The 26,354-nt window shown below is 44.9% G+C and overlaps 2 protein-coding genes across 8 annotated transcripts in view; one reads left to right on the top strand and one right to left on the bottom strand.

The window, feature by feature from the left end:
- ralgapa1 (Ral GTPase activating protein catalytic subunit alpha 1) overlaps nucleotides 1-19,436 on the bottom strand; it is a 63,497-nt gene extending 44,061 nt beyond the window's left edge. For 2 of the 7 annotated variants that reach the window (XM_079175360.1, XM_079175362.1), the window contains exons 1-21: nucleotides 19,052-19,436; nucleotides 16,273-16,383; nucleotides 16,135-16,184; nucleotides 15,169-15,226; nucleotides 14,751-14,794; nucleotides 14,398-14,575; nucleotides 14,073-14,188; nucleotides 13,471-13,609; nucleotides 13,168-13,376; nucleotides 12,675-12,998; nucleotides 11,501-11,674; nucleotides 11,269-11,340; nucleotides 10,961-11,109; nucleotides 10,724-10,847; nucleotides 10,123-10,269; nucleotides 9,598-9,688; nucleotides 8,974-9,138; nucleotides 4,029-5,840; nucleotides 1,135-1,259; nucleotides 756-990; nucleotides 359-544 (exon numbers count right to left, since the gene is read on the bottom strand). In XM_079175360.1, the coding sequence (XP_079031486.1) occupies nucleotides 359-544; nucleotides 756-990; nucleotides 1,135-1,259; nucleotides 4,029-5,840; nucleotides 8,974-9,138; nucleotides 9,598-9,688; nucleotides 10,123-10,269; nucleotides 10,724-10,847; nucleotides 10,961-11,109; nucleotides 11,269-11,340; nucleotides 11,501-11,674; nucleotides 12,675-12,998; nucleotides 13,168-13,376; nucleotides 13,471-13,609; nucleotides 14,073-14,188; nucleotides 14,398-14,575; nucleotides 14,751-14,794; nucleotides 15,169-15,226; nucleotides 16,135-16,184; nucleotides 16,273-16,383; nucleotides 19,052-19,157 (4,615 nt within the window). In that variant the 5' untranslated portion in view covers nucleotides 19,158-19,436. The remainder of the gene's footprint in view (nucleotides 1-358; nucleotides 545-755; nucleotides 991-1,134; nucleotides 1,260-4,028; nucleotides 5,841-8,973; nucleotides 9,139-9,597; nucleotides 9,689-10,122; nucleotides 10,270-10,723; nucleotides 10,848-10,960; nucleotides 11,110-11,268; nucleotides 11,341-11,500; nucleotides 11,675-12,674; nucleotides 12,999-13,167; nucleotides 13,377-13,470; nucleotides 13,610-14,072; nucleotides 14,189-14,397; nucleotides 14,576-14,750; nucleotides 14,795-15,168; nucleotides 15,227-16,134; nucleotides 16,185-16,272; nucleotides 16,384-19,051) is intronic. The other 5 variants (XM_079175363.1, XM_079175365.1, XM_079175364.1 and 2 more) reach the window with 4 other exon arrangements.
- Nucleotides 19,437-19,833: 397 nt separating this feature from the next.
- On the top strand, nucleotides 19,834-25,159 carry brms1la (BRMS1 like transcriptional repressor a). The gene is made up of 9 exons (XM_079175370.1): nucleotides 19,834-19,973; nucleotides 20,887-21,045; nucleotides 21,343-21,433; nucleotides 21,545-21,672; nucleotides 21,761-21,840; nucleotides 22,103-22,199; nucleotides 22,337-22,426; nucleotides 22,563-22,627; nucleotides 22,728-25,159. Exons 2-9 carry the CDS (start codon nucleotides 20,907-20,909, stop codon nucleotides 22,824-22,826), a joined length of 789 nt encoding a protein of 262 aa, XP_079031496.1. The 5' UTR covers nucleotides 19,834-19,973; nucleotides 20,887-20,906; the 3' UTR covers nucleotides 22,827-25,159.
- The last annotated feature ends 1,195 nt before the right edge of the window (nucleotides 25,160-26,354 follow it).

Below are 26,354 nucleotides of genomic sequence, written 5' to 3'. Positions count from 1 at the left end.
ATTAAGTAGTTTTGGCAGAAACCAGGAAAAAGATTTCAATACCTATCCACCAAATCGGATTTCTCTAAGATGGTATGTGTGATGTACGTTACACCTTTAAGTAGGCTGATTACCTCTGCCTAATAGCTCCAGATGTTTATGACAACTATGGGCGACAATCCCAAGTAGTTCTTTATTGCATTTGATGATGTCATCCACTGCAGGCCTATGAGGTAAATTTGTGATTTGTGATATTGGGCTATACTGTGGTGCGATGACGTCGATCCAACCTTGTAAAGAGAGGCGATGTGGTATGCAGTAAAATATGTACTATTTAGGCTGCTGAAATAATACAGTAGCTAGAGAGATCTTTGCATACCGGTAACAGTGACTGTGTGGCTGAGGCTGCTGGTCTCCGAGTCGATGTGAAGTGTCGTCAAACTGGCTACTTCATGTTCGTCACAGGCCACGCCCCCTCCCAGGCTGTCCTGGTCCAGTGAGTTGCCTCGACCTCCGCCCCCAGATTCAACACCTCCGCCACAAGCTTCTGAAATGAAAGTAAAGTCTAAAAAAAAAGAAAATGCTGGCCATTATATATTTTTCATGGGCAAGGTTTCCAGATGGAGACAAATCACAGGTATCTATTTATATCACACAACAGCAACTTATAAGGACCCTTTCTTTTCATTTTGACAAAATCATAGTGATCATAGTGATCTTTGTATAAAACTAAATGTGTCACAAACTCTGTAGCAGTGCCTCAGTTTGTTACTTACTCTCAAACTTGCAAGTAGAGTACTGAAAGGCATTGAAGGAGTCCGACTGGCTGTCTGAGCTTATGATGTCCGAACCGCTGGCGCTCGCAGGTGAGGTCCATTCAGAGGGAACCCCCGGATCATCAATGGGACGGGGGTCATCCGAGGGCCGCGATCCGGGACTCTGACCCGCCTCCAGGAGCTCTGGCAGGTCCCTGGGAACCTCCAGACTGCCAGGGCTGCTGCCACGACGGCCCTGTGTGTAGATCTTTGGTAATTCTTTATTTCCACGTTCAATCGTCAGCCGTGATTGGCCACCGAGCCGTAGCTCTTTTTCTAATACACTGAAACGTTAATCTTTAAAACCTGTGTGTGTGTGTGTGTATGTTGTTGTACTCACCGCTGTTCCTTTGGCCCTCAGTCTCTCCTGAATAAACTCATCCATGAGGTCAGAGAAGTTCGGGTTGGTGCTTCCTACGTCACTGGAGACCGGACGGGCCTTCTGGACCACCTCCTCTTTGTTGGCTAAAGGGCAGATACATGATGGTAGTCAAAGAGAGTACGGAGAGTACACACATTTACACACACACACACACACACACACACACACACACAGAAAAGGGATGAAGGTTCACAGGTGGACACGCAGACAGGTGAGATGAACAGACGCACAATGATAGACAGTGGCTGATCCGCACATCCACAAACCACTCAAAGACACAAAACTGAGATATGATGTTGAGGAGTCTGTAAGATATATTACATAATAAAGTCTGACTTGCTGACTATAAGTCCATTAAAGTAGATTATGTGTACGAACCACTCCATAAGGGATATGATGACATCATTAATCTTGCCCGTCTCACTTCCTAACAGTCAGAGAAACTCCCGTTGGATAAGTTATGTGAGTCAAGTGTTCAGATATTTATGATAAAACGTTACAATATCTATACAACAAACTGGAGCTTCTCTGGATTTGCGAGGGCCGTCCTGATGTGTGCGTTCTGTAGGCCCTGAAGTTAGCAAAAGACTGACTGTTAAACAAAAGCCACGACACAGCAGGCAAACCCACTGGAGAAGCAATGCAGGAGTTAATTCACAACATGCACGGAGAGCAAGAGAGAGAGTATCTCCTTGTTAGGTCCAAACAGGCAGCATATCAGAGGCCTATATTAGTGCAGTTGTGTTACTATGAGTTGTGTTGCTGTTGGCTTGGCGGCAATGACATCGGTCGGTGTGAGTTTGCAAACTCTAAGGAGCAGAGAGCATCCATCAAATCAGATGAGAGTAAATATGAATCCCTGACCTTGTGTCTGACAGAGCCGGGTCTCATCCAGACCCAACACCAGGACTTTGATCAATGAAAGCTTAGTTGTTGGACACAGTGAAGATCTTGCCTTTGCTGCCACCTAGCTGATTAAAGTTTCTCCTTGCTGCACATTTTTATTGCTTCAAGATTTAAAACCCGAAAACTCCACTAACAGCATGGCGACTTACCGAAGAACAAGACAACATGGTGAACGGAGGCACTTAAAGTATTTACCAACTGAACTAACACAGCCCAAAATGTCTGTTTGTTCAGATTCTTCTCAAGCTAACTAACCTTATAACATTACTGCATATCCCTGCTTACAATTTGTATGTTATTCAGATACCTCCTTTGCCATGACATCACCAAGAACAGGAAAAAAAGACTTGGATTGGGATCAACTTTGTCAGGCCAATATATTCTACCGTATACATCTGTCAATCCCATTATTGTATCAATAAAAGCCCAATAAATAAACACTCACATGCCTACATGTGCAATGTATTTCCACCACAGCATGAACAGGCTATAAGCTTAGACGTTAGCTGGCTTTAGCTACATTTCCCTCTCCATCGTGTCTTGTGTGGTTAAGCTTATAGATATGATAGAAGAGGACTCCACCTGTGTTCAGCAATCAACGAGTATAAGTAGTTCAACACACAGCTGGACAGACACGGCACATAACATCTGGTTTTAGTCTGCACGGAGTAACCTGAGGTTTGGGGTTCTCTTAATTCACTGTAACTTTAAACTTGTAAAAGTGGAGCTGCGACAATATTGTTGATCCACGGAAGAATGTTATGTTTCACATGAACTATCGTGACAAAACGATTCTGGCCTGCGCTGTGTGCGTGGTAAATTCCACACATCTGGCACAAAGGTAGACAAACCAGACTTGCATATAAATGGTTTGTAGGCCCCATTCAGCACGAGTTGGCAAGCCACACACCTGAATTAAAATAAGAAAGGAAGAAAAAAAAAATGGGGCCGCGCATCAGCAATTCCATCATTCACAAATTCGGGTGAAGAATCCCTGTGCTGGTATAAAACATATGATCCTGATAAAATAATTTGAACCCAGTTCTGCAGTCTGCTGCACCGAGGATAAGAATGAATAGAAAAAGCTGCACTGCTGATTCAAATGTGCAGTTATCGTGTTTGATATCGTCTTATGGCGAGGTACAAAGCACATAACCATTCAAGATTGTTGAAATGTGTACACCACTATTATCAAGATGGCTTTCCTCACATAAGGTCCTATGCTGCATTCTAGTGGCCTGAGAATGAACTACAGAAACATGTTGACAACGTCTCTACTCGACTCGATTGATTTACCTTCATAAACTCAAATATGATATCTACACATGTAAATCTAAATGTAATAACGCTCTGATGGAATATGCCGTGAGGTATTAATGTAAAGCCGAGTCGGTTTACTTTATATCTGTGCTTCTATCTTTTCTACAGGTGGTTGTGTTTTCTCTGTGGACTGGGGTTGTTCCTCCAGTGCAGCTGAAGAGTGGCCGGAGTCCGGGGAGGAGGCGAGGGAGGCACGAGGAGGCGGCAGCATGCAACATCGAGGAGGGGGAGGAGGAGGTGGGGAAGAGAAGGGTGGAGGGGAGGAGGTTAATATCCCAAAGCCCTAAGAAGGAAGAGGACAGAAGGAGGAGGAGGTCGGGGGCTTCCGAGGTAGAGGAACAGGTGGGAAGGTATGAGGCGGGGAGGGGGGGGTCCTTGACAGGAGGCAGGCTGGAGGAAGGGGCTACGATCAAGAGGAAACACATCAACAGGGAGTTTGAATTTCAGTCCAGCAGCAAGATGATGAGTGTCAGCCCCAAAAAATAAAAAAATCATTCCATCATAACAAACCAGTTAAAAACAGCCAAAAAGGAAAAGAGAGTTGTTGGTGTTTGTGTGTTGATGAGTATTTCTTTCCAAAGTTGTGTCCTTTGTGAGCGCTTCATTTCGTTCGTTGCCATCCTCACCTGGCGCTGTCGTCTTTCGCCCAAAGTAGCCCAGGACATGGGAGTAGAGGTCTCTGAGCGAGGCGTCGCCCATGGCGGCACGGCCTTGTCGCTGTGGCGACGAGCCTTGGGATGACCCCTGACCTCGGGGCCGCGGCTTCGAAGACAGTGCGTGAACAACAGTCTTGTAGACGCCGCCGAGGAGGGCCCCCTGGTGGTGCCGCGAGGCGGTGCTGCCGGGCTCCTGGGACCGGGAGCGGGAGGCTCGTGATCGCAAGGCGGAGCGTCCCAGGCGGCCGCGCACACCTGACGCCGCCCCGGAGGAACTTGAGCTGCCCGACGACGCCTCCGTGTGAGGCTCGGAGCCCAGGTTGGGTCCCACACAGGACCCGGGATGCTGCTTGTCCTTGTCCCCTCCGGTCCCGGCCCTGCTTTCCGGGCCTCCGGCGGTCGCTGCGTTTCCTGCCCCGCTGCTATCCGAAACGGCCCCTAGTTTCTCATGTGGCCCTGCTCTGTTGCTGATCCCGGCCGCGGGGCCAAACTTACCTGTGCCTCCTGTTCCTGCTCCAGCCCCCGGCCTCTCCCCGGCTGAGTGGCTGTGTGTGTGGAAGTGACTGAGGCGGCGCAGCCGGGCTTTCCAGTGGGCCTCCTTACTCTCGAGGGGGTTGTGGAACTGCACGGACTCGGTCGAGGGCCGGAAGCTGACATGAACGCTCCCGGACTGGTGCCTCTTGGTGCTACTACGGGACGTCTTGGCTTTAACTGGGTCTGGAGTTTGATTTGATTCAGTGCTACATTCTACTATGTTAGTGTCTGGTCTAATTAAAATGGACCTCTCATTAACTGCGGCCTCTTTACCACCCTGCTTCTCTTCTCCTGTTTCCCTCCACGCATCACATTTCCCTTCCCATCCCTCCACCTTTCCTCCTCCCTTTTTCTCCCCAGTGTGTCTTTCTAAGCTAGCACCCCCCCGAGCACTGGGCGACGGCCACTGACACTGCAGCTCGAGGCACTCGTAGATGCTGCGCTGCTCTGCCTCATTCTCCTCCGTTGAATCCACACTGCTGTGTCTCACTGATTCACTTACCTGCCTGTCCTCTCTCACCACCTGTCTTGCCTCTCCTACCTGCCCTGGGTATTCCATCTGTGTTCTCGCGATCCCCGTTTGCACGGGTAAAGTTACAACACTGCTTTCTGGCACGCGACCGGGACTATCTCTCTCTCCTGCCTCCTCCTTCCTCTCACCGCCTTTGTTAGTGAGGTAGTCCCTGATAGAGGAGAATAAATCGTCCTCTGCCCCAGCCCCCATTTCACCCTCCTCTACGTCAATTTCCTTTTCGGATGAAAGGGTGAAGGCGGAATCCCAGTCGCTTACCCAATCCGTACTAGAGCCCCGGCTCCGAGAGCCAATCTGGTGCCAGAACTGATCGTAAACACTACCATCATCTTGTCCCTCTGAGGACGAGGAAACGACACCGTTGGAGAAGGTTAAAGGGGTGGGAGAGGGGGAGGTGAGGGGGTGTGGGAGTGGCTGAGCTGCGTGGCTGTCGGCTGCGTGTGAGGAGGGAGTTGTGGAGTGGTGGTGGGTGGGATTGGGGATCGCAGCGGGATCCCCCCGCGGGTCTTCACCTTTGACCCGCTCGGCGATGAAGGGCTCCATGACGTCGGAGGCGCTGCTGCTCCTTGCGAGGGAGGAAGGGGCGGGGCCGTCCAGGTCGCAAGCCCCTCCCTGGAAGACATCAGAGCAGGAGGTGGGAGGGGCCTCGTCGCTCTGGGAGGAGTGGCGCATCCGAGAGGTGCGGGATGTCAGTGTGATGGGCGGGTCCTCGAGGTCTGATTATCGGGGGGGGGGGGGGAGACGAAGGAAGGGGAGTGAGGTTAGTGACGGGGTAAATGGGAGTGGATACATGTAAACGCACATATACAGACTTAAACACACTTCTAAATGAACAAAGACCCCCCCCCCCCCCCCCCCAAAAAAAAGAATCTGCAAACGCATAGAGCCCAAAACATAAAGTTCCATGAGTATGATCATCAATATTCTATAGATTATCCTAACTTTCACAGCAGTTAAGTGGATGAACATGACGGCAAGATGGTGTTCAAGAGATGTGAATTACAGATTTCAAGTTTTAGAATAATACGCTTATTTGAGCATGAAGGAGTGAGTGCTGAAGCAATCTAATCTCTGCTCCTTCATCAAGTCACCACATCCTGGTGACTAGTTGACTTAGCCTAGTGAGACAAAATATAAACTGGATTCAGAGGAGCATTCTGGTAGCTGAGACAGTTTAGCCACCACGCTACAACGTCATCTAGCTGCTTTAACAGAAATCACGACTTGAGATCATTCTAATAGTGACTGACTTGTGATTTAAGTAATGAGTAACAATAATCCTTTGAAAGGAAAGATTATGCAAAGCGGGCAAAGCCATACCACAAACGGCATGCACTCACGCCTTGCTGCTAGAGGTTCGATGCAAATATCCAATATCTGTTGTGTCCATTTGGCAGTTTTCACTTTGGTAGGCCGTCAAATTGTCAATACACAGAAACATTTAGAGAGCTGTACTCATCACAAAACACACCCCAAAAGTAAACAACAAGTAAAACACGAGTAAGTAAAAAGTACTCCAGAAGAGGATATTATAAAGTAAAATGATCACCTACAGAAAAGAAGGGGAGGAGTCAAATTAAATGCCATCCAAAGAATACACGGCATCGAATGAAACGTCACACGACAGCGGTGACGGGGAGGTCAAGGAGAAGTGCATTGAAACAATAAGTGCTCGTCATAGGGCAGAGGAGCGTGCATGTGTGCAGGCATGCAGGTAAGAACAAGATGCAGACAACAAGCAAGCAGACAACTGGTAGGTCAAGTTTCATGCAGACATGTCAACAGAAACAGAGACACAACTACCTACAGAAATAATTCAAATTCACAGCAAAGAATTAGTGAAATATTTGAAGAAAATGACAGATGGCATTATTTGGTATCGGCTCTGCGACATATTCTCTCGCTAGGCACCACATATCCAAAACAATAACCATGATGACTTTTGGGACACCGGAGGCCATACGTTACATACAGTACTGAGACCACGGGACACAGAAAACTCAACTATGATCATCCGTCTGTCCCATGCAACATTTCAAGCGATCCATGGGACAATCGCACAGCATTCGAGAGAGTGATGCATCTTGGATGTTTAAGCACTTCACACAAATCACACTGATCCTCCCAGTTACAGGAATGAAGAGGGAAGGGTTGTATGATTCCTGAGTGACCACATGCAAAATGTTGCTTCAGCAAACATATATTCAGAAACTAAAAATGAAAGATAAAGACGGGAGCACAGGCACACGGTTTCAGTTCTTTTGACAGACGTAGAGACAAGTTTCCGGGGGGGGGGGGGTGTCAAGCATGACAGGTAGTGCAAAGAGTGTGTACCTGCCAGCTGGTCGGCAAGGGGGGGTAGTAAAGGGTGGTGGTGGTGGTGGAGGACAGGAAGAGGCGGCGCTAGAGTAGGAGCACTCTTAGCACTGCGGATAAAGGCTGAGGACAGCAGAGAGTCCCCCGTAGAGCAGCTACGCAGGGCTGAAGAGGTGGGAAGAGCAGACAGAAGAGGGACAGAAGAGTGTGAGACAGGAAAGGAAGGAAATAAGACAATAAAGGAAGCAAGAGGGGGGGGGGGGGAGAGGGTATTGTTGAAGTGAGGCAAAGAGGTGAGTGGAAGAAAGGTGGATGTATGGGCGAGGACGGAAAAGGGAAAGGAATGAAAACAATGTCAAAAGTGGGAGCAGAAAAGATCATAGAAAGGAGGACGGTTAAAGGGTGGACGCGGAGGGAAGGAGTGAGACAGAGTTAGCAGTTCTGGAGGAGAGACAGCGAGAGGCTGGCGGCAGCATGGCACTCTACAGCTCAGACCAGGACACACAGGAGCAGCGCATTTAGCCGTCAGATCCACCGCTTACTTGCAGTCACAACAAAATGAAGTTGTCTGCAAGTTTGACCACGTCTGAGAACTTTTGAAATATGTTAGCATTTGACTGCGCAGCTGACAAGAAATGAGACAAAACAACTGCACACTGGCAAGAATGTTGGTTAGCATGTGTGGGCTCATTTCTCACAGGAAAAGTCACAGTTAGACATTTTAGAACGGTTACAGGTGGAGTGAAAACCACTGGAAACTGCAGAGAGAAGCTGCTAATCTTTCTATTTAGGGTTATTAAATATATTATGTGGACATCTTTAGGTTTTTCTAGGTCCTACGGAAACCCTGCAATCACCATATATCTGTTGTTTCTTAGAGTCCACTATAGGAGCCACAAACAAGGAATCTTTTTTTCTGTCAGGTTATGCACTTGTCATCAATGACGATTGGAGCAGAACCTCTTTTGTTAAAACAAATAAACTACTGTGATTAATAAAAAAGCAAACACCTAGAGACAGGAGAAATGTGGATTCAAAAAGAAAGCATTTAGTTGTGTGTATTGTAGTTTGAAGGATCCTTGCTGATGCATACGTTTTAAGCAGTTTAAGAAAATGCATGTGCATGAGTTGCCTTCATCTTGCTCTAAACTCTAAACTGGTATTTCACTGTGGTGTTGTGGCCATTTCGTTCACACCGATGGCCACAGTTAAAGGCTTCGCACAAACAAGACTCCACTGAGGAGGAGGAATCACAGTAAACCGCGACTTCCTGTCAGACAGGCAGGCAGGAGAGGAGAAGAGGTGGAGACGTCAAGTCAAACAGAAGTGATTTAGAAGAAGAGAAGCCTCGTCTTAAGTTTACGCTGTAGAAAGACGGGGCACTAGTTTTTTACGATACCCTCACTCACATGCCAGCCAGTTTATAAACACTGGCCTTTAGACACACACACACACACACACACACACACACACACACACACACACACACACACACACACACACACACACACACACACACAGGAGGATACTGACCTACAGTCTTCTGGCGGACGATACTTCTGGCCTTTTCGATGCCCGGGGAGCCGGCGGTGGTGGCGCTTCGTTGCCTCATGGCTGCCGCTTGGCCCGGCTGGTCTCTGCTCCAGCCTTTAGAGAAGGAGCGATCCACAATCTGCCTCTGGCCCTCCGAGCCGATACCTGGTGTGGATGGGTGGAGCGGGACATCATCTCTCAATGCGCATATAGTGGTACTTACGTTACCTCCATCAGAAACTATGCAAAGAATAGACCTGTTCTTTATGTGTAGAGAAAAGGTCTATTCTCTTTCAGGCTATGTTATGGGGTATATTTTAAATATCACAATTTTCTTATTTTGTAAATTTTTATAATGTCCAATTTACGTTTATTTATATTGTGATAACTTTCCTTGTATTCAACTGCTGACGATGAAGTAAGAAACTGCAGAAAGTGTGTGCTGGAGTGCCTTCACTGCATCTTTGACTTTTAGGATATTAGATATGAAACTAAGATTTATGTCACGTAGATGATATCTTTAGTAGGTGTGGGAACTTGAAGTCAAAAACAGCCGTCTGTATTTCAGATCAGGATTCATACAGGTTCATTTAAACCTAAAAGTGCCTCTTGTGAACGACCAACCTTTTCCTTTGTGCTTCTTCTGTTTTTGTTCACTGAGTTTGTCCAGAGGCAGCTCGTTCAGATCAACACTGTACAGGTTCCTGGCCAACACCTGAGACACAATAAGACCAACACACTGCTTTAACACATTATGTTCATGTTACTGCAGCATAATGGTTGAGATGGAGGCAACATCACTACTAAACTAGTGCTAAAGGCATTTTACGGTGATTTTTCATATGCAATCAACATTAACGGCAGATATAGAATGAAAGTGAGAGGAAACATTAAAATGCATGTAAATAATGAATGAAACCACCGTTTCATTCGTTCTGGTTCACCTCTACTTCTCTAGAGACCATTGTTGGTCTGAGTAAATGAAGGGAAAACACTTTTGAAGAAAATTCATGAACAAAAAAAAAATGTTTGTTGATTGTGCTGAGATGATTTATGCTAAAACATTGAAATGAAGTTGACTGATTCATATCCATACACAGTGTGGATATAAAACGCCTGTAGGATAATGAGAGAAACATCTTCCAGTACCTTGGTGAGGGTCTCCATGGTGAGTGACCACTCAGTAACCAGTTCATCCCAGCAGGTGAGAGAGGAGAGGACGGCGAGGAGGTCGTCCCACAGCTCTCTGCTGATGTAGACGTTTAAGTTCCCCTTGATCCAGGCCACTATCAGCGTCTGTGCAGACAGAGGGGAGAGAAGGGACACACAGCTGTATAAGAAGCTCTCTACTCATTCTCAGTGAGCTGGGTCACACTACTATTAAACTCCATTGAGGAATTCAGAACATTTGGAAAATAATACAATCACAAGCAAAATATCAGTATCAGTAAATCCAGTATGCTGGATAAAGAAAGAGAAAAGATGAAGGCGGCTGGATACTTGAGAACCTATCTGCATTATTTACATAATTATTACATCTGTCATTGTTCAGTACTTAGAGCACCACGTGCCAGTCCGTCTTCCAAAAGCTGTGCTGTAAACAATAGCACGTTCCTATTTATTCATTCATTGTTTCATGTACCACAGAGACAACTCTCCCACCACACAGAGCATTTACAAAAACTGTGTGTTTGGTACGCAGAGAAAAAACAAAAAATCTGTCCAGTTTGATATGGTGATACTATTGTACCTGAAAGATGGCTCCAGCCAGCCTGCCTGACAGCGTGTTGATCTTCTTGCCCTGCGGCATGATGGATGGAGGTCTTTTCATCACTGACTCCGTCACCCTCAGCAGAACCAGTAAGACCTGCTCCCTATAAACAAATACATTAAAAAAATCAGCCTTTAACGACATGATTCTACTGAAATGTATTTAGATGTTCATAGTAACAAGTGTGATTTATCATGTATCTGTTGGGGAGGTTACCATGTTTTCTGGTCCATGGTCTCATGCATGACGAGGCTGCGGTAGATGTTCAGGACTCGCTTGCACATGTCGACGTGCTCCTCTAAAAGGATCTTGATGTCGTTGGCTGGCTCCAGCAGGAAAACGTTGGAGGAGTGGGTGATAAATAGCTGAAAAGGGGGACAAGCGATCGGGATGTAAAATGGGTCCACAAACAATTTTTTCTACGACGATTCTACGAGGTGAAGTAAGAAAAGTAAGAAGACAAGTGCAGCAATGAGACTTTTGTGTGGATGTATGAAATGGACAGAAACGTGTGAGGACCACACCTGTAGTGTCGTCTGAACCCCGGCATGAACGCTGTACTCCAGCAGTTCACTGTCAACCGTCTTACTCATTCCCTGAGGAAGAGAGAAACACACACACACAATTAAAGTGAGAAAGAATAGTTAGTGGGCAGGTCAAACAGTAAATCCCTATAAAAAAAAGATCTGATCTGTCCGGGCTACCTTCATCTTAAACATTTCAGGATTATGTTTCTGACTTCAGGTAATTCCTCACCTCATCCTCCTTGTCCCCAAACTGCGAGCCTGAATCCAGGCTGCTGGTGGTGGGGTAGGGGCCCTCCTCTGGCTCCTTCATGAACACTGGCCTGTCCTCCATGGAGATCCACTCCTGGTAAACACGCACCACTTTACGCATCGCCGCAGCCTCGCACATGGGAAGGAGAAATGCCTGTGGGTAGATAAAGAAGGATTGTGAAAGGTCAAGTGACTTGTATGTGGACATATAGTATTCCGGACAGAATAACAGTGAACCAGATGACACTGCATATCAAAACTAATATTAAAAAAAATACTACCTAGATCCACTCCAACTGCAGACACAACCTCACACATCAGTTAAAGTGGACGCTATATTTAAAAGTATTTTCAGCGCTTTACCTTGACAACAGACGGCCCTTCCAGTGGGGAACTGAAGCAGTTATCTATGTTACACTACTCCTATATTCTTATATTGTACTCTAACAATTATAATTTTTTTTATTTATTATTATGGCTTATACTATTGTGTTTATTGCCATGCAAGTCATATTCCTTGTATGTGCAAACATACGTGGAAATACACAGTTTCTGATTCTGATGCGCTCTTTAAAAGACAGAAGACCCCGTTGACAAAAACAGGAATTTTACATTGCAGAGCATAGAGTTGCTGGTCTACAGCTGCCTCAATCAGTTAGTTAGTATGTTATTTTGAGGCGTTGGTGAATCCGAACTGACCCTTTAACAACCAAAGTAGCACAATAATAAACAAAATAACCAATCAAAGCAGCGGTGGACCGGCAACTCTGGTGAGAGGTAAAATGACTGTTTTTGTCAACGGCTTCAGTTCTCCTTCAAAAAGGTCTGTCTGACATCAGTGGTAAAGCGGTGAAAATACTCTAAATACAGCGCACATTTAAACTGACATTGGGCAAGGCAAGTTTATTTGTATAGCACATTTTAACAACAAGGAAATTCAAAGTGCTTCACGTAAAAACATAAGGCAAAAAAAAATGTATGTATTTGTTGATGCCCCCGTCCACAACAGTACATTGCTTTGCGCCTGTCCGTTTCTTCCCGTCTGTACCACCCCCCCGCAAAAAAAACTGAAAAATCCATTTAAAGCTTTGACACCCTGGAACATTCAGTTACGTAACGTCCCCACTAATCAAAGAAAGGTATTTCTCCTTCACCTGTCTAAAGATCTCAGTGATGAAGTTGACGTTGGTCCTGGAGCTGGTCAGCACTCTCCTCACCACCTCCATGTCCGTGAGCTGCTCTTCATCCATGGAGCAGAGTGAGGAGGAGCTGGGCTCCCTCTCGGTCAGCGTGGACGTGTTGGAGTGGCTTTGCTCGGGATCCCCCCCGGCCCCTGAACCCCCCGACAGCCCCAAGCTGCCTCCGCCTGATCCGGATGAGCCGCCGCTGCCTTCGAGGTGGCTGTCAGAGCGGATCCCACCGCCACCGCTGTCGTCTGAGCTGCCCGCGGAGCGAGCTGCCAGTCCGGCTGCTGCTCGCTGGATGGGGGTCAAAGGTAAGGTTATACAATGACAATAAATAGAAATCAGAAAATCACGTCTCACACATTGCCACCGTAGTTATGTCAATATAATCAGATACATGGAACTTTCCGGTGACTTGAACCATACTTGTCACACCCCGTCCATGAGTAAAAGATGCGCTAACCTGTATGTTCTTGGGGACGTTCTCCCCCTCTGTTCCTGGGATGTGTGCGTGCGTGTTGGGCCGTGGCTCCAGCCAGAAGGAAACCAGCCAGCGGATGAAGATGACTCGGGCCTGAAGGAAGCTCTCCTTGGTGCAGTACACGGTTTCACCGCCGTCTTGCTCCCTGCGCACCACGCTGTAGTAGGGCTTGGGACGCATCGGGGGCACGTCTGCGGGGAGAGAGGGGGAAATCTTAAATCTGTGTGGTCTGGGGGTCACAGTGATACAACATTACTGATCATTTAGGATCCAAATGTAACTGACCCAGTATTGGGCTGTAGAGGCTGGTCTCCATGGCGAAGGTGGGAAAGATGTGAGGAAGGTAAAACTTCCGGAAGTGAGCGAAGAGGAAGCTGAAGCCGCGTTCGTGGTTTTCTTTACAACGCCACTCGAGAGACTTGGCCTGGGGGACGGGGACGGGGACACACACACACACACACACACACACACACACTGTAAAGAGAGCATTGCACACACAAATAGGGTCAAGCGGAGAAGAGCACCATTGTTTAAGGGAGAATGTTATCAGTGTGTGTATAACTGCACGTATAAGTGTGTGTGTGTGTGTGTGTGTGTGTGTGTGTGTGTGTGTGTGTGTGTGTGTGTGTGTGTGTGTGTGATAGCAGTAAGAAGAGGAAATATAAGAACAAGGTCTGTTTGTGTCAATAAAGGGTGACATTTGCATTTGAGTTAGTGATTAGTGACCAGTGAGTGATTAGAGTATCAAGCTTGTATATATGACACTGTCAGTAAGTTACAGACTTCTCATACCTGCTTTCTTCTCCCACATGCTTGTTTACACAGTAGTTGCATTGGTGAGGCATCACAACATTTGCAAAGGTGTTAGTAAGGAATAATGATAATACCTGGTTTACCATGTATTTGAGCAGCGCTTCTAAAAAGTAAGCGGTGAGGTCTTCCTGGTTCTTGTCACCTGACTGGGGAGGAACCAATGGAGTGATCTCTTCTGGGGTAACCTGAGCTGTAGGGGGGGAAGCATTTAGTGTTTATATTACAATAAATGCTGCTACACATGTCGTCATATGTCTACTCTATGCATACATAGTAGAAGAAAGTGTATGAGGTTCTAAATCTTATTCAGGAGCAGCTGTTTTCTTATAAAATGATAGCTGAATGTTGAGCCCACTTATTAGTCTAACCCCACTGTGTGTGTGTGTGTCTTCTACTAACTCTCTGTTAAACTCAGCGGAGGGTTGATAAGAGTGTCCAGGGTGCGTGGGGTCCCGTGGGAGAGCGGAGCCGGGAAGCCAGGAATCAAACAGGCGAACATGCAGAGCTGCTCGCGCTCCGCATTACTCTGCAGCGCCTGCATCCACAGCAGGAACAGGCGCACGCCTTCCCGACGGATCTACGGCGAGGGATGGAGAAGAGGTGTGAAGAGAATCCAAATTAGTACATGTTGCTTGCGGCATTTTTTTTTTATTAAATTAAATGATACACATATTGTACACGTCCTCTTAGGAGGCGGGGGGGGGGGATTAGGATAGAAATGCGCTGAGAGAGACAACAAATCAAAGCAGTACCTTCAGAGAATTCCCAGTGTGCAGCAGCTTTTTCAGAATGAGCCCTGAGAGAGAAACACATGTCAGCCAAGTCTAACTAACAGTGTGCAGTGAATATAACGTCAGGTCAGGGGGCTCAAGTAAAACATGCGAGTGAAGCTAAACAGTTTGATAGCCCCAACACTGATATGTGAATAATATTCAGGATGAGAGGACAGCGGCTGCACTGCACCATGCCGGCAATTCTTCTGTTTGTGAAGTTTTGCTGCTGGTTGGTCTTTTGATATTTCATTAAATAATCTATCATTGTGGCCGCACTGTGCAAAACGAGTTCAACTTGATTTAACACATAGTTTGCTGGGACGTCTGATCCGCTGTATAAGGTCAACTGTAACATGCTCCAGGAAAGAGGCTGAGTGTGTTTCTTTGCTCGAGTTACCGATGCTGTGGAACTGCCATCGGCTCTGGATTCTCTCTGGCAGGAGCTGGAGGATTTTCTGGAGAAAAGAAATGTATATATAAATAAATAAATAAATATTCAGATATTGAGGACCATTTTTGCCATAAGACTTGGTATGTTATTGTTTATTCAGCGGTTTTCCTGCTTGAAGGAATTTTTGGTGCCCACCTAAGGTTTTAGCCAGTGCCAAAGAAAAAGCTACCAGCTCCAAAATGATAAGAATTAAGAATACAAATAGAAATTAAAATCCTCTCTGAATGTGTTTAACAGCAGGTTACCAAAACAACTGCTAAACAAGCAGAACATTAACTGTCAGAAATAACAGGAAAATCCATCGCTTTCTGACGAAAAGAAAAAGGAAAAAGACTTGTTGCGTTAACTGTGAGCACCCCGGAAAGGCCAGTTCTGACCCTGTTTATACATTAGCCACTGTTCCATTAACTTGATAACAATTAATGCTGAAGGTTCCACTGGTTGGATGGTTGGTTCACCAGATTCAGATAATCTATGGAATCTGCTTTTTGAATACATTGAAGTCAGTTTGAGATTCATAAGTAATCAATGATTCTATGAAGTTTATTGTCCATCTTTATTCGAACTAATACCTCTCAGGGGAAACCTATTTAAAGCACATTCTTTAGTCCAAGCACTCACTGGACTTGTGCTTCGCCCAGCGCTTGTTCTGAATTTAAAGTGCATGGGGCCAAATGGAGGTCAGTAAACACACGCATACTGACTGCTATCTTATCCTGGCTGCTCCAGGCACCGAGCAACTCGGTGGTCTTAGTCTGAGGTCATAGCCGGCTGGTGCCGCGGTACCGACCAGGACCACCTACAGGAAGCTAGCGCTCGTGGAATCACAAACACGTCGGTGTTTTCCTTTCAGTGTTGTGTTGCATCGAGCGTTTAGCGAGAGTTCCTCTGGATTTAATGATATTATCTTACCTCGAAGATGAAGAGAATAGAGTCCAGCTCCTCCCTCTGAGACTTGTGACCTGAAACACACGGACGAGTTTGAACAAAAGCACAGTGACACGGCTAAATAGAATTGGAGTGTTTGGTTGACGGTGGAGTAAAACGTACCTTTTTGCTTGAGGCTGACCTCAATGGTGACAAAGTTCTCAAAGAAGACATAGTAGATATGAGAGTAGTTCACGTCGAAGAACTGTTTCAGCTCCGACGGCTCCGCGTTTTCTGGGAAATGTGGGGGGGGGGGGGGGGGGGGCACACACAATTAGTGTTCAACACTCGATTCAGTTCCATGACCGTTCCTCGTGTGCATTCCTCATGTCACACGTTCACAAAACTGAGGGACGTCTCCCTCATCATCTTCCCATTCCACCCACAAAACATCTAATGTGTTTCTCACATGTCTCTCTGTTCACTCTCACAGCTGTATGCAGTCAGGGAACAAAATTAATAAAATATAGCAATAAAAACGCCACAGAAAAGGTAGAAATCTTCACAATAAATATCTAATAATGTGGTTTTGAAATAAACAATGAAACCCGGTAAAGGCTGTTCTCTATCCGTCTTTAGTCTAAATGTTTTCGGGCTGGAAGTATAAACACATCTATAAGAGTGTTCTTACTTTGCATCACAGGAAATATATATTTGAGCAATGTGACCTCGCGGCAGGATCTAGCTTCTCTAAACACACTTGAGTCATGTCGACCTGCACCAAAACAGACTCCAAGCCCAGCCTGGGTCCCAGCTAAAAGATGGGAAGTGTCTATGCTTTATGTGTTCTCTGGACTACATCTGTGCCTCAACAACTACCGCTGGCTGTCAATAGGAAGGAGACACAGAGAGAAAACACACGCTCTTACTGCGGATGCAACCGTTGTACTTCAGGGTCAAAAGTGAAAGGAAACACACGCAGCATGCCGGTCAGGACATTAGGCTTTAAAATGATGTGCATGTGCACAGGTAGACACACTCAGAGGAGCTTCTGGTGATGGTAATCTCTGGGTTTGTTTATATGAAGTCTGAAAGATGAACACACACACACACACACACACACTCACACACAGAGGCCGTCTGTGCTCTATGCCATGCATAGTGGTTGCCCTTCTACGGTCTTAGTGGCCTCTCTGAGTGGTTCTCTATCTCTTCCTCGGGGCACTGACATTTTGAACACAACATTTCTCATTAGCTGATTGCACACACGCCCTCGATTGCTGATGTACAGGAGCTATTTGTCTACAAAACTCACAGCAAAGTATTTATCCACTCTTCACATGCATTGACACCTACTACCCCGGGTAGTAGCGTTGAGTGCTTCTTCGGTTCAGACCTCAGATGTTCGAGTCAGATGTGGGGCCAGCTATTTGTTCAGGCATCAACAACGGGACTCGGGATCAGACAGTTACTGAATAACCTCATTGCATCAAAGGGATTGCGAAGCGATGAAATGGTTTCTTGTTGAATCGTTCTTTCAGATATTCTGTGAACAAAAATTTAAGAAAGTATCCGACGCTCTTTGTGCTCTCTCTCGGTTTCCTTAAATGCAAAAGTAAAAAAAAAAATGTCAGGGCAGGGTCTTGTTTTAGGGTTAACAACAACAATGTGATTCTTGCTGTGGGGTTGTTATTTACCCTGCTTGATCTCTAAAGTTAGAGGCATTGCTCCGGTTACCATCAGTGCTGCAACTAACAGTGCCCTTGTGCATTTTCTTCAAACGGTGGTCCGGCACCACGATCGTTAAAATGTTGTGGTTAGCTATTGTTCTGCGGTCGGAGTGTTCCTTCTCAAACAATGTACCACGTGTGTTTGTGCGTGCGTGTCTCTGTGATTGTTATCAAGGTCTTGTAGTCCCCATAGAGCACAGACAGGGGCACAGCCCTTTCCCTCTCTGTGTGTCTCTCTCTCTCACACACACACACACACACACACACACACACACACACACACACACACACACACACACACACACACACACACACACACACACACCTCTTACAATAGAAACAGGAAGTTGAGCTACTGTACTGGACATAAGAGGAAATAGTAGAGGCTGTTTCCCTTTCCGGTCAGTGTTTGTGTGTGAAACCTAGTGTGTGCCAACGAAATCACTCAGGCACTCACAGAGCCATCACTTATTAATACCTATCGCCCTGCCAACCCTTCCCTATTCTACAACACACATTCAAAACACTGCAATTGGCACTGTGTGTGCAACCCGCCTTAACCCAAGTTTAACAAAAACACGCAGCATTTCTCACACCACAGGTCTTTATAGAGCACTCAGGCACACCCCTGCAGAAATCACAACAGCCTGACCAACAGCGCATATAATCACCGACATGTTGTGATTCTTACACGCGTTATTACACTGTAATAAACGCATTGCGTCCGATTATCCTCTATGCAGAGACCCAAAGCCAAAGAGTCCATTCAAAGACCTGACTACTCTGCCACCTGCACATAGTATAAAGCACACCTTTAAAGCCCTTTTCCACCTCGATGGTTCTGTTGACAGCGGATACAGCTAACTTACCTCATTTACTTTTAAATATATTTAGACTTTTAGCACACAAGGCTCATTACTGCCCATCGCAGTAGTTCTGGTAAAGATTAAGCAACAGCAATAATAACGATGGACGAATGTGGACTGATCAAATGATTGCAATGGACTACAGGTCAGCTGCCGAATTTAGCGAGTAAGGTTAAAGTTGGATATTTAAAAAAAAATGAAATATGGTCTTAAAGTTTGTTATGAAAAGCCCACGTCTCTGTTCACATACAAGGCAACTTTGAAATATGTGATTTATTTTCGAGATGAGTTTGGTGTGACATGCCCTATCCACATAGGCACAGATACGCTAACCTGTTAGCGGCTTATGAATTATGTTTAACTTACCTATGACTATTCTGAGATGCTTCAGCCTCGTCAACACGTCCTTCTTTGGGTCCAACACTTTCTGTGTTGATTTCTTAACGTCCCCATGAGGCTTTTTAGAGAACATTCCTGGGGCTGGAGACACAGGAATGCGACGGTAGACAGCAAGGAGGTGCTAGCTGGGTAGCCACTTGAACAGCCTTAGCTAGCGTTAATCTTCAAAGTATAACGAAAAAGCGCTGCTCCTGGATCATTTATTAACGCCGTGCGGCAAATTAGCAGCCCTCCGCAACAGCGCGGAGCTTATCAATGCGTAAATGTTGTCGTCGCATTCTGTTTAAACTAAGACAAATAGGTAAAACGTAGCGGGACGAAAGCATCCATCAATTGCATCCGAATGCACCTCCCTTCCACAACAGTCCGCAGCGTGAAGGCTACACTAGCTAGTTAGTTAGCTCCGCTGTTCACTTAGAAAACATCATGGCGGAGGAGGGAGGAGGCAAAACAAAATAATAGATACCAGACAAATCCAACGTCAACATGGTTCAACAATAAGCAAACTCTGCTTGTATTATAAACAAATGTTACAACATTTCAATATATTTTTGACTCCAACCGCGTTTCCTATTTTACTGGCGCTAACGTTTTAATCGCATTTCGACAGTTGTAATCGAACGCTCAACCTCGTTCAAGTTACAGTGCTGATGGGTAATGTAGTTTGCAGCTGGTTGTTAATCCTTCAGTGACGAGAAGACTGGCGATACATACAACTACAACTCCCTACACAAATAAAAGCGCCCTTCCAAAATTTGTTTTTAGCTTAGCTGGGACACACGAGTGGAATTGTAACCGTGGAATTGTAACCGAGGGAAAAAAAAATAAGTTTAGGCTTCTTTTGCTTTTCTTGAAACAATCTCGCAAACGCCTTGCACCTCCCCATCTCGTGAGTCATGGTTTAGTTTTACGCTCCTTTATTAATATATGTTTGTGACAAGTCGTGCTAATCTTACTTGCTAACTATCTATACTGCATCGCTAACATGCTAACGTAACGCTAACTTGATGTGTTGATGTTGTTATTGTTTATTTGTCTTGTGCAGTGATTAAAAAGACAAAACACCTGGATGTCCTCGTCAGTTACAATCGCGTTGCTTGATTAACATTTCATATCTAATCTCAAGCAATAACGTTTTAATAAAGCCAGCTACCAAGAGAGGTTCATTCTGGTTGTGACGGAAGACAGTATTTACCACATTATTTCAAATATGATTTTCCAAATTGAGCCATTATAAAAATAAAGATTCATGAAGAAATTAATATGTATAAAACATTGTTAAGTTGCAATATACTTTCGGTGCCTTCCCTGCATCACTGCCTGCATTTGGTAAACAGCAATGCGGATAATTATAACCCCGTTACACTGTTGTTTGTTTGGTTAAATCTTTGTGCTATTGTTTCGTTAGTTAATTTAATATGCTATTTTATTGTATATAGTGTGCATTTTTATATTTCATATTTTGTACTCTGTTATTTTGTATTGCTTTACCTGTACATGCTGCTGGAGCGAAAAAAGGTCCCTTTGTGGGATTAATAAAGTAACCATCTATCTGTAAGATATTACACAGTCAAATGGATGAAAAAAACAGAAATGTGGAAATATTTCTGGAATCAGCTGCTCCGGGGAAAGAAACTTTATCTATGTGTTCAGCAAGTCTATAATTATTAATAATCACTTTGAACCGCCAAATCATTTCATGGCCACAGTCATGCCTAAAAACTAAACCTATGCAATCAATATGTTGTATCTGTTTGTCTGTAGAAAGAGCCTGACATTGTCTCTCTCTCCCACACCTCCAGTCTGGAGCCGACTCGCTGCCATGCCAGTGCACCGTGACCGGGAGAAGAAGGAGAGCACAGCGGAGGAGATGGAGGTGGAGGAGCAGGAGCAAGAGGCGTCCAGCTCAGAGGAGGAGGATTCTGACACCTCCTCTGTCTCCGAGGATGGAGACAGCTCTGGTAAAAAAAACAAATAGTCCGAAACAGTAGAAAATGAGCATAACATTCTAATTCTAATGATTTCCAATTAAAAGTAACATTATTTCAGTGTATGATTCTGACTTAAAGTAGTTCCTGTCAAAGGTTCGACTTGACATCCCGCACGCTATGAGTTGTCCATCCTTGAGACACTGCTTGTTTGCAAATCTTTTATGGCTAGCAGAGGCATAACTTAGCAGAAATATGTCTTCCCCCATCCCGATTCATAACTTCATAATAATTGATCTCGAGGGGTTTGTGTGCTTTATGATTTTCCAGAAATGGACGAGGAGGACTGTGAGCGGAGGAGGACGGAGTGTCTTGATGAAATGTCCAACCTGGAGAAACAGTTCACGGATCTCAAAGACCAGTGAGACAGAAATCGAATAATAATCTCATGACGTTAAAATTTAGAAGCGTGAAATGTAAAGAAAATAAATCATTGATAGGATCTTGTAGTTACACCCGTGTTTGTGCGCAGGTTGTATCACGAGCGTCTCAGCCAGGTGAACAGCAAGCTGGGAGAGGTGGAGGCCGGCCGGGCGGCGGAATACCTGGAGCCTCTGGCCGTGCTGCTGGAGAACATGCAGGTCCGCACCAAGGTGGCAGGTAAACCTGGACACAAGGACGCACTCGGCACGACTCGCACACTCCGGCCTCCTTTATTCACTCTTGTCGTTCCCTCTGCTTTCGTCAGGCATCTACAGAGAGCTTTGTCTGGAGTCTGTGAAGAACAAGTATGAGTGTGAGATCCAGGCAGCGTGCCAGCACTGGGAGGTCAGACACACACCCACACACTTTATTTACCTTCTGTCTTACAAAAGTATTAAAAGTATTGCTGAGGAGATGCATTTTCTTTTAAGTCCTCGGCTCTAAGAATCATTAAATATTCAGAATTTGAATTTGAGTGAATGTTTTTGATCTGTGTCATTGGTGGTTGAGTATGTAAGTATTTGGATGTATGTGAGTTGGACTTTTTTTTTTGCTGATTGTGTGTGTGTGTGTGTGTGTGTGTGTGTGTGTGTGTGTGTGTGTGTAGAGCGAGAAGCTGCTGCTGTTCGACACGGTACAGAGTGAACTGGAGGAGAAAATTAGAAGGCTGGAGGAAGACCGACACAGCATAGATATTACATCAGGTGACGCACACGCAGAGCACAGTCGTGTGATGTCATGCACATGCAACCTAAATACATTTGAACTACAGTAGCAAGAACACACTAGACTCATCCAGCACTGTGTGTTATATTGAATCCGTCCGTGTCTTTCTTATCAGAGTTGTGGAATGACGAGTTATCGGGAAGGAAGAAGAGGAGAGATGCTTTAAGTCCGGATAAGAAGAGGAGACGACCTTCAGTGGTGTCTGATATCCTTCTGCTGTTAATATCTCTGTCACTGTCCACACTACTGAGCATTCACGCTGCTTCTATGTCACCAAATGTTGGACTCTAGATGTGTCCTTGTATTCATCTCCCCGTGGCGTCATCCTTAACTCTGCTCACGCCCGTATATCGTTTACATGCTGCCCGACCTGGACGTCCTGGAGGACTGGACGGCTATCAGAAAGGTGTGCAAAATGCGGTGACTTTGTCCCACAGTGGCATTGCTGTGTGTGTGTGTGTGTGTTATTTAACAATAATGATGCGTGTGTGTGTGTCTTCTTCCAGGCCGTGGCTTCCCTCGGTCCCCACAGAGGGAAGGCCGACTCTGACAGTCCTGTGTTCCCGTTCAGACAAGACAGAAGCAGGCCCATTCTCAACTGCTGAGGAACACACACACACACACCACACACCACACAACACACACACACAATACAGAGCGCACTCAAAACACACAAGGACCGCAAACACACGCACAATAAATACAAACGCATACATGACACACGCACACACGGCAGCATTCACTTTCTGCAAGCTGGACATTTTCGCCGAGTCGTTACTACAAACCCTTCCGCTAACAGCGACACCAGTCGGTAAGCTGCCTCTTCGAGCCGACACACAATGCGGACTCGCAGGCTTGAATCCCTTTAACGGACAGCAGGAGCATCGTTTCCACTGACATGGTAGTTGCCAGTACTTTTTGTTCAAAATTGGGCTATGCGGGAAAATGTGACAGCCGGAGTTAAACCTGTTTAAAGACTCATGTCTGCTGAAGCCACTGCAAGGCATTCCGGTAGTCATTACATTTCATTTCATTGTGAAAATTTCTTTTAGGAGTTATGGCGTGCTCCAGATTTGTAGATGTATCACTGGACAGCGAACTAAATCAGAATTAGACTGTTTTTCTTCAAAATAGGTGTCACATTTTGGATTGAAATGTTTGAAGGCCTCGCCTCCCAGAATGTGGTATTTGGTGAGAGGGCCATTGTCTTCACGCATTGAAACACGGTGTTGTCTAAACTCCGTTTATTTGGTGTGTTAACAGATAAATTGAGTGGGAATGCGACCGAAATCTGTCTTTGTGTTTGGCTTTGATTGCAGCAGTGTCAAAGTACACCATCACCTAGATTTGACAAACGTCATTTGACTGCTTGTGTTTCTTTTGTATGTATTTTACAACCAGAAAGCTCTGTTATCTGACACGGATGCCGTTTAACTAACACAAAAAGGTTTTTTAGGAATTGTTAGCAGCACCAGCTGTTCGAGTTTTGCAAAACATTTAAATATGAAGTTTTATTCGGGAAAACCTCATTCCAGCCAGGAAGTTCCAATCCGTACACGCTCAGTGACGAGGTCCAGGAGAAGGTCTCGTCTCCTTATTGTCTGTAATTATAAGCATTGAGATTTTTAATCCTAAATCGAATAGATTGTTATTGACGAATCTTCCATTGACATGAGCAAATACTGGTTTTTATATATGCATATACACTGCATATATATGAACCTTGTGATTGTGCCATGAAATATTTAACTTTTTTTTGATTTTCATGGGGATCCGTTTAAATGTCGTGTATGAGACTAATAATGACTTTTTTACATTCTGGTGTTTTGAATAGTTAGGTGGCGATCATGCGCGAGTCGTTTCAGAGAGCACCCAGCACTGCCCGCCTTAGTTAAATGAATGGTTACGTTCTGTTGTTTTTTGCCGTGCGTCTTGCATTTTCTAACAGTTCTGGTGTGGGTGCAGTGATTGTGGTTGAGACACTCTGTGATAGCAGCAATGAAAATGTATGTGCGGTCGTGACCACGACGGTCGGTACTTTCAGAAAAGAACAATATTTAAACTTTCCTGAACCATCTAAATGCAATATATGGTTCCTAATTGAAGGAGGTATTATATTTGTACTGGACACTGACGTTTTAGGACTTTAACTCTCCTTTCAAACCGCCAGAAGACTTCTGTGTCTCACAGCTCTGTGCGGCAATAAGAGCGCAGAACAAACAGGGAGATTCCAGCAGAGCGTCTAATCGAGACATATACAGTGTTCATGGGATATCTGTGCATTTTGAATATTTAGATTTTTTTCATTGGAATCCTATACTTTAACAGGCGGTTATTTTACTGTAGATCAACAACTGAAGTATGTCACTGCAAACCAGTGTCAGTAATGCAACCATGTCCTGCTAACCGCAGTAACTAAATTATTTAATTAAAAAAATCACTAACTGAGAGACAAATGTAACAAATGACAGGTTCAAATACAGAGGTATCCCTTTTAAAGCAGGTATCACGGTTACACTCTGTTCTTACGCAGCTACCTCTTTAAAGTGAAATCCTCGTTTGCATTTCTGCTCATGAGCATGAACATGCTTCACGGTCACCCTGACAACAGTTGAATCCGTGTGCTGCGGTCTACTCGGCTCTGCAGATTTGACAGGGAAGGAACCGCGCCATGTCCTTCCCATCGTACCCCGCCATCGAATCTTCCATAGATTGAACCAACTGGTTATAAAACGGTGATGATGAACAAGCTGCCATTTAACAATAAGGATTTTTTACATTTTTTTTATTTTATCAGCAGAGGTTTTTGAAGATAAAGGATGTCAAATGTTCAAACTGAAATTTGTTGAGTGTTTGTTAAATGCTGTGTCAGGTACATTTGTGTCTTTGTTGTTGAGGACGTGGGTGGGTTTTACAATTAAAAGTTGTTTTATAAGCACTTTGTGGTGTCTCTGTTCACTGTGTTAGTGGTGAAGACGCTGACAGAAAGTAGACTTTGATGGATATTACAGTGAAAGTACAGTTGGTGTAAGTGGAGTTTGTAAATATTTTTAGCAGGTGATAACCTCAGAAATACTCATCGCTGCCTAGATCACAGTGTTCATAGTATTCTAATAATTCTTCCTTTTGAGGAACGAACTGCACATTATCTATTTCTCTAACACAACACTGACCACAGGGTGCATGGAGAGAGATGATGTCATGGCATGTCACTTGCATCATCAGTGATCTGGAGGCTGTAGGAAGCACTTCCTCTTCCACTCTCCCAAGCAAGGGCAGAGTTTACGGGAAGGACGCAGAGGACATGTCCCCCCCCCCCCCCCCACACACACACACACACACACACACACACACTTTCTCAGACGGCAGTTTTGCACCCTTACACTTTTTTTTTTTACTGTCTGAAAACTTTATATTTGAGAAGAAAAAACAAATAAATAGGAGAAACTGACCAAGCGGAACCAGTGCCAACTGCTCCATTTATTTCATAAACTTTGTTATAAATTACTCAGGGAGTCAATGGAAAGTATGGACATGAGAATTACTGACAACAAATGAAAATATAAATCTAAAATACTATTAAAAGCTTAGTGTCTAGTTTATACATTGTGAGAGGAGCTACCTTTTAAAATCTTGAGCTCAATATAGTTTAATAGTTAATGTTTTACTTTTTATGTCTTCAAAAGTATAAAAGCATTCTTTGTAACATAAAAACTAAAAATAATTTACTCCTCACTTTACACATCCTGCTTTGCTGCATCACCTTTGTTTTTGTACCTTCAGTAAACATAAACATTCAAAATGTAAACATTCAGTGTACATTTTGTTTGCCTGACAGCTTTGTATTTAAATGCCTCCAGAGGCCCCGCCCCCAAAGTAAGATGTGGTGCCTCCAATTACCTTCAGAGGTCAATTAGTTAAATAAAGTCCACCGGTGTGCAATCTCCTTGTCACATTTTAAAACATCTATTTTAATTGCAGGTTGTATTGCAACAAAGTAGGAAAAATGCCAAGAGAGGTGAATACTTTTGCAAGGCACTGTAAGAACCCTGGAGAAGCAGAGGCGTTTGTGTGACTAATAGCATTAATGATGGCTCTGTTCAGTAAGCCGTGTACGTTTGCAGAATACGAGG

Source organism: Pholis gunnellus (assembly GCF_910591455.1).
Source record: "Pholis gunnellus genome assembly, chromosome: 15".
Lineage (NCBI taxonomy): Eukaryota > Metazoa > Chordata > Actinopteri > Perciformes > Pholidae > Pholis > Pholis gunnellus.
Note: the sequence above shows the minus strand (reverse complement) of the source record. Positions and strands in the feature narration are given on the sequence as shown.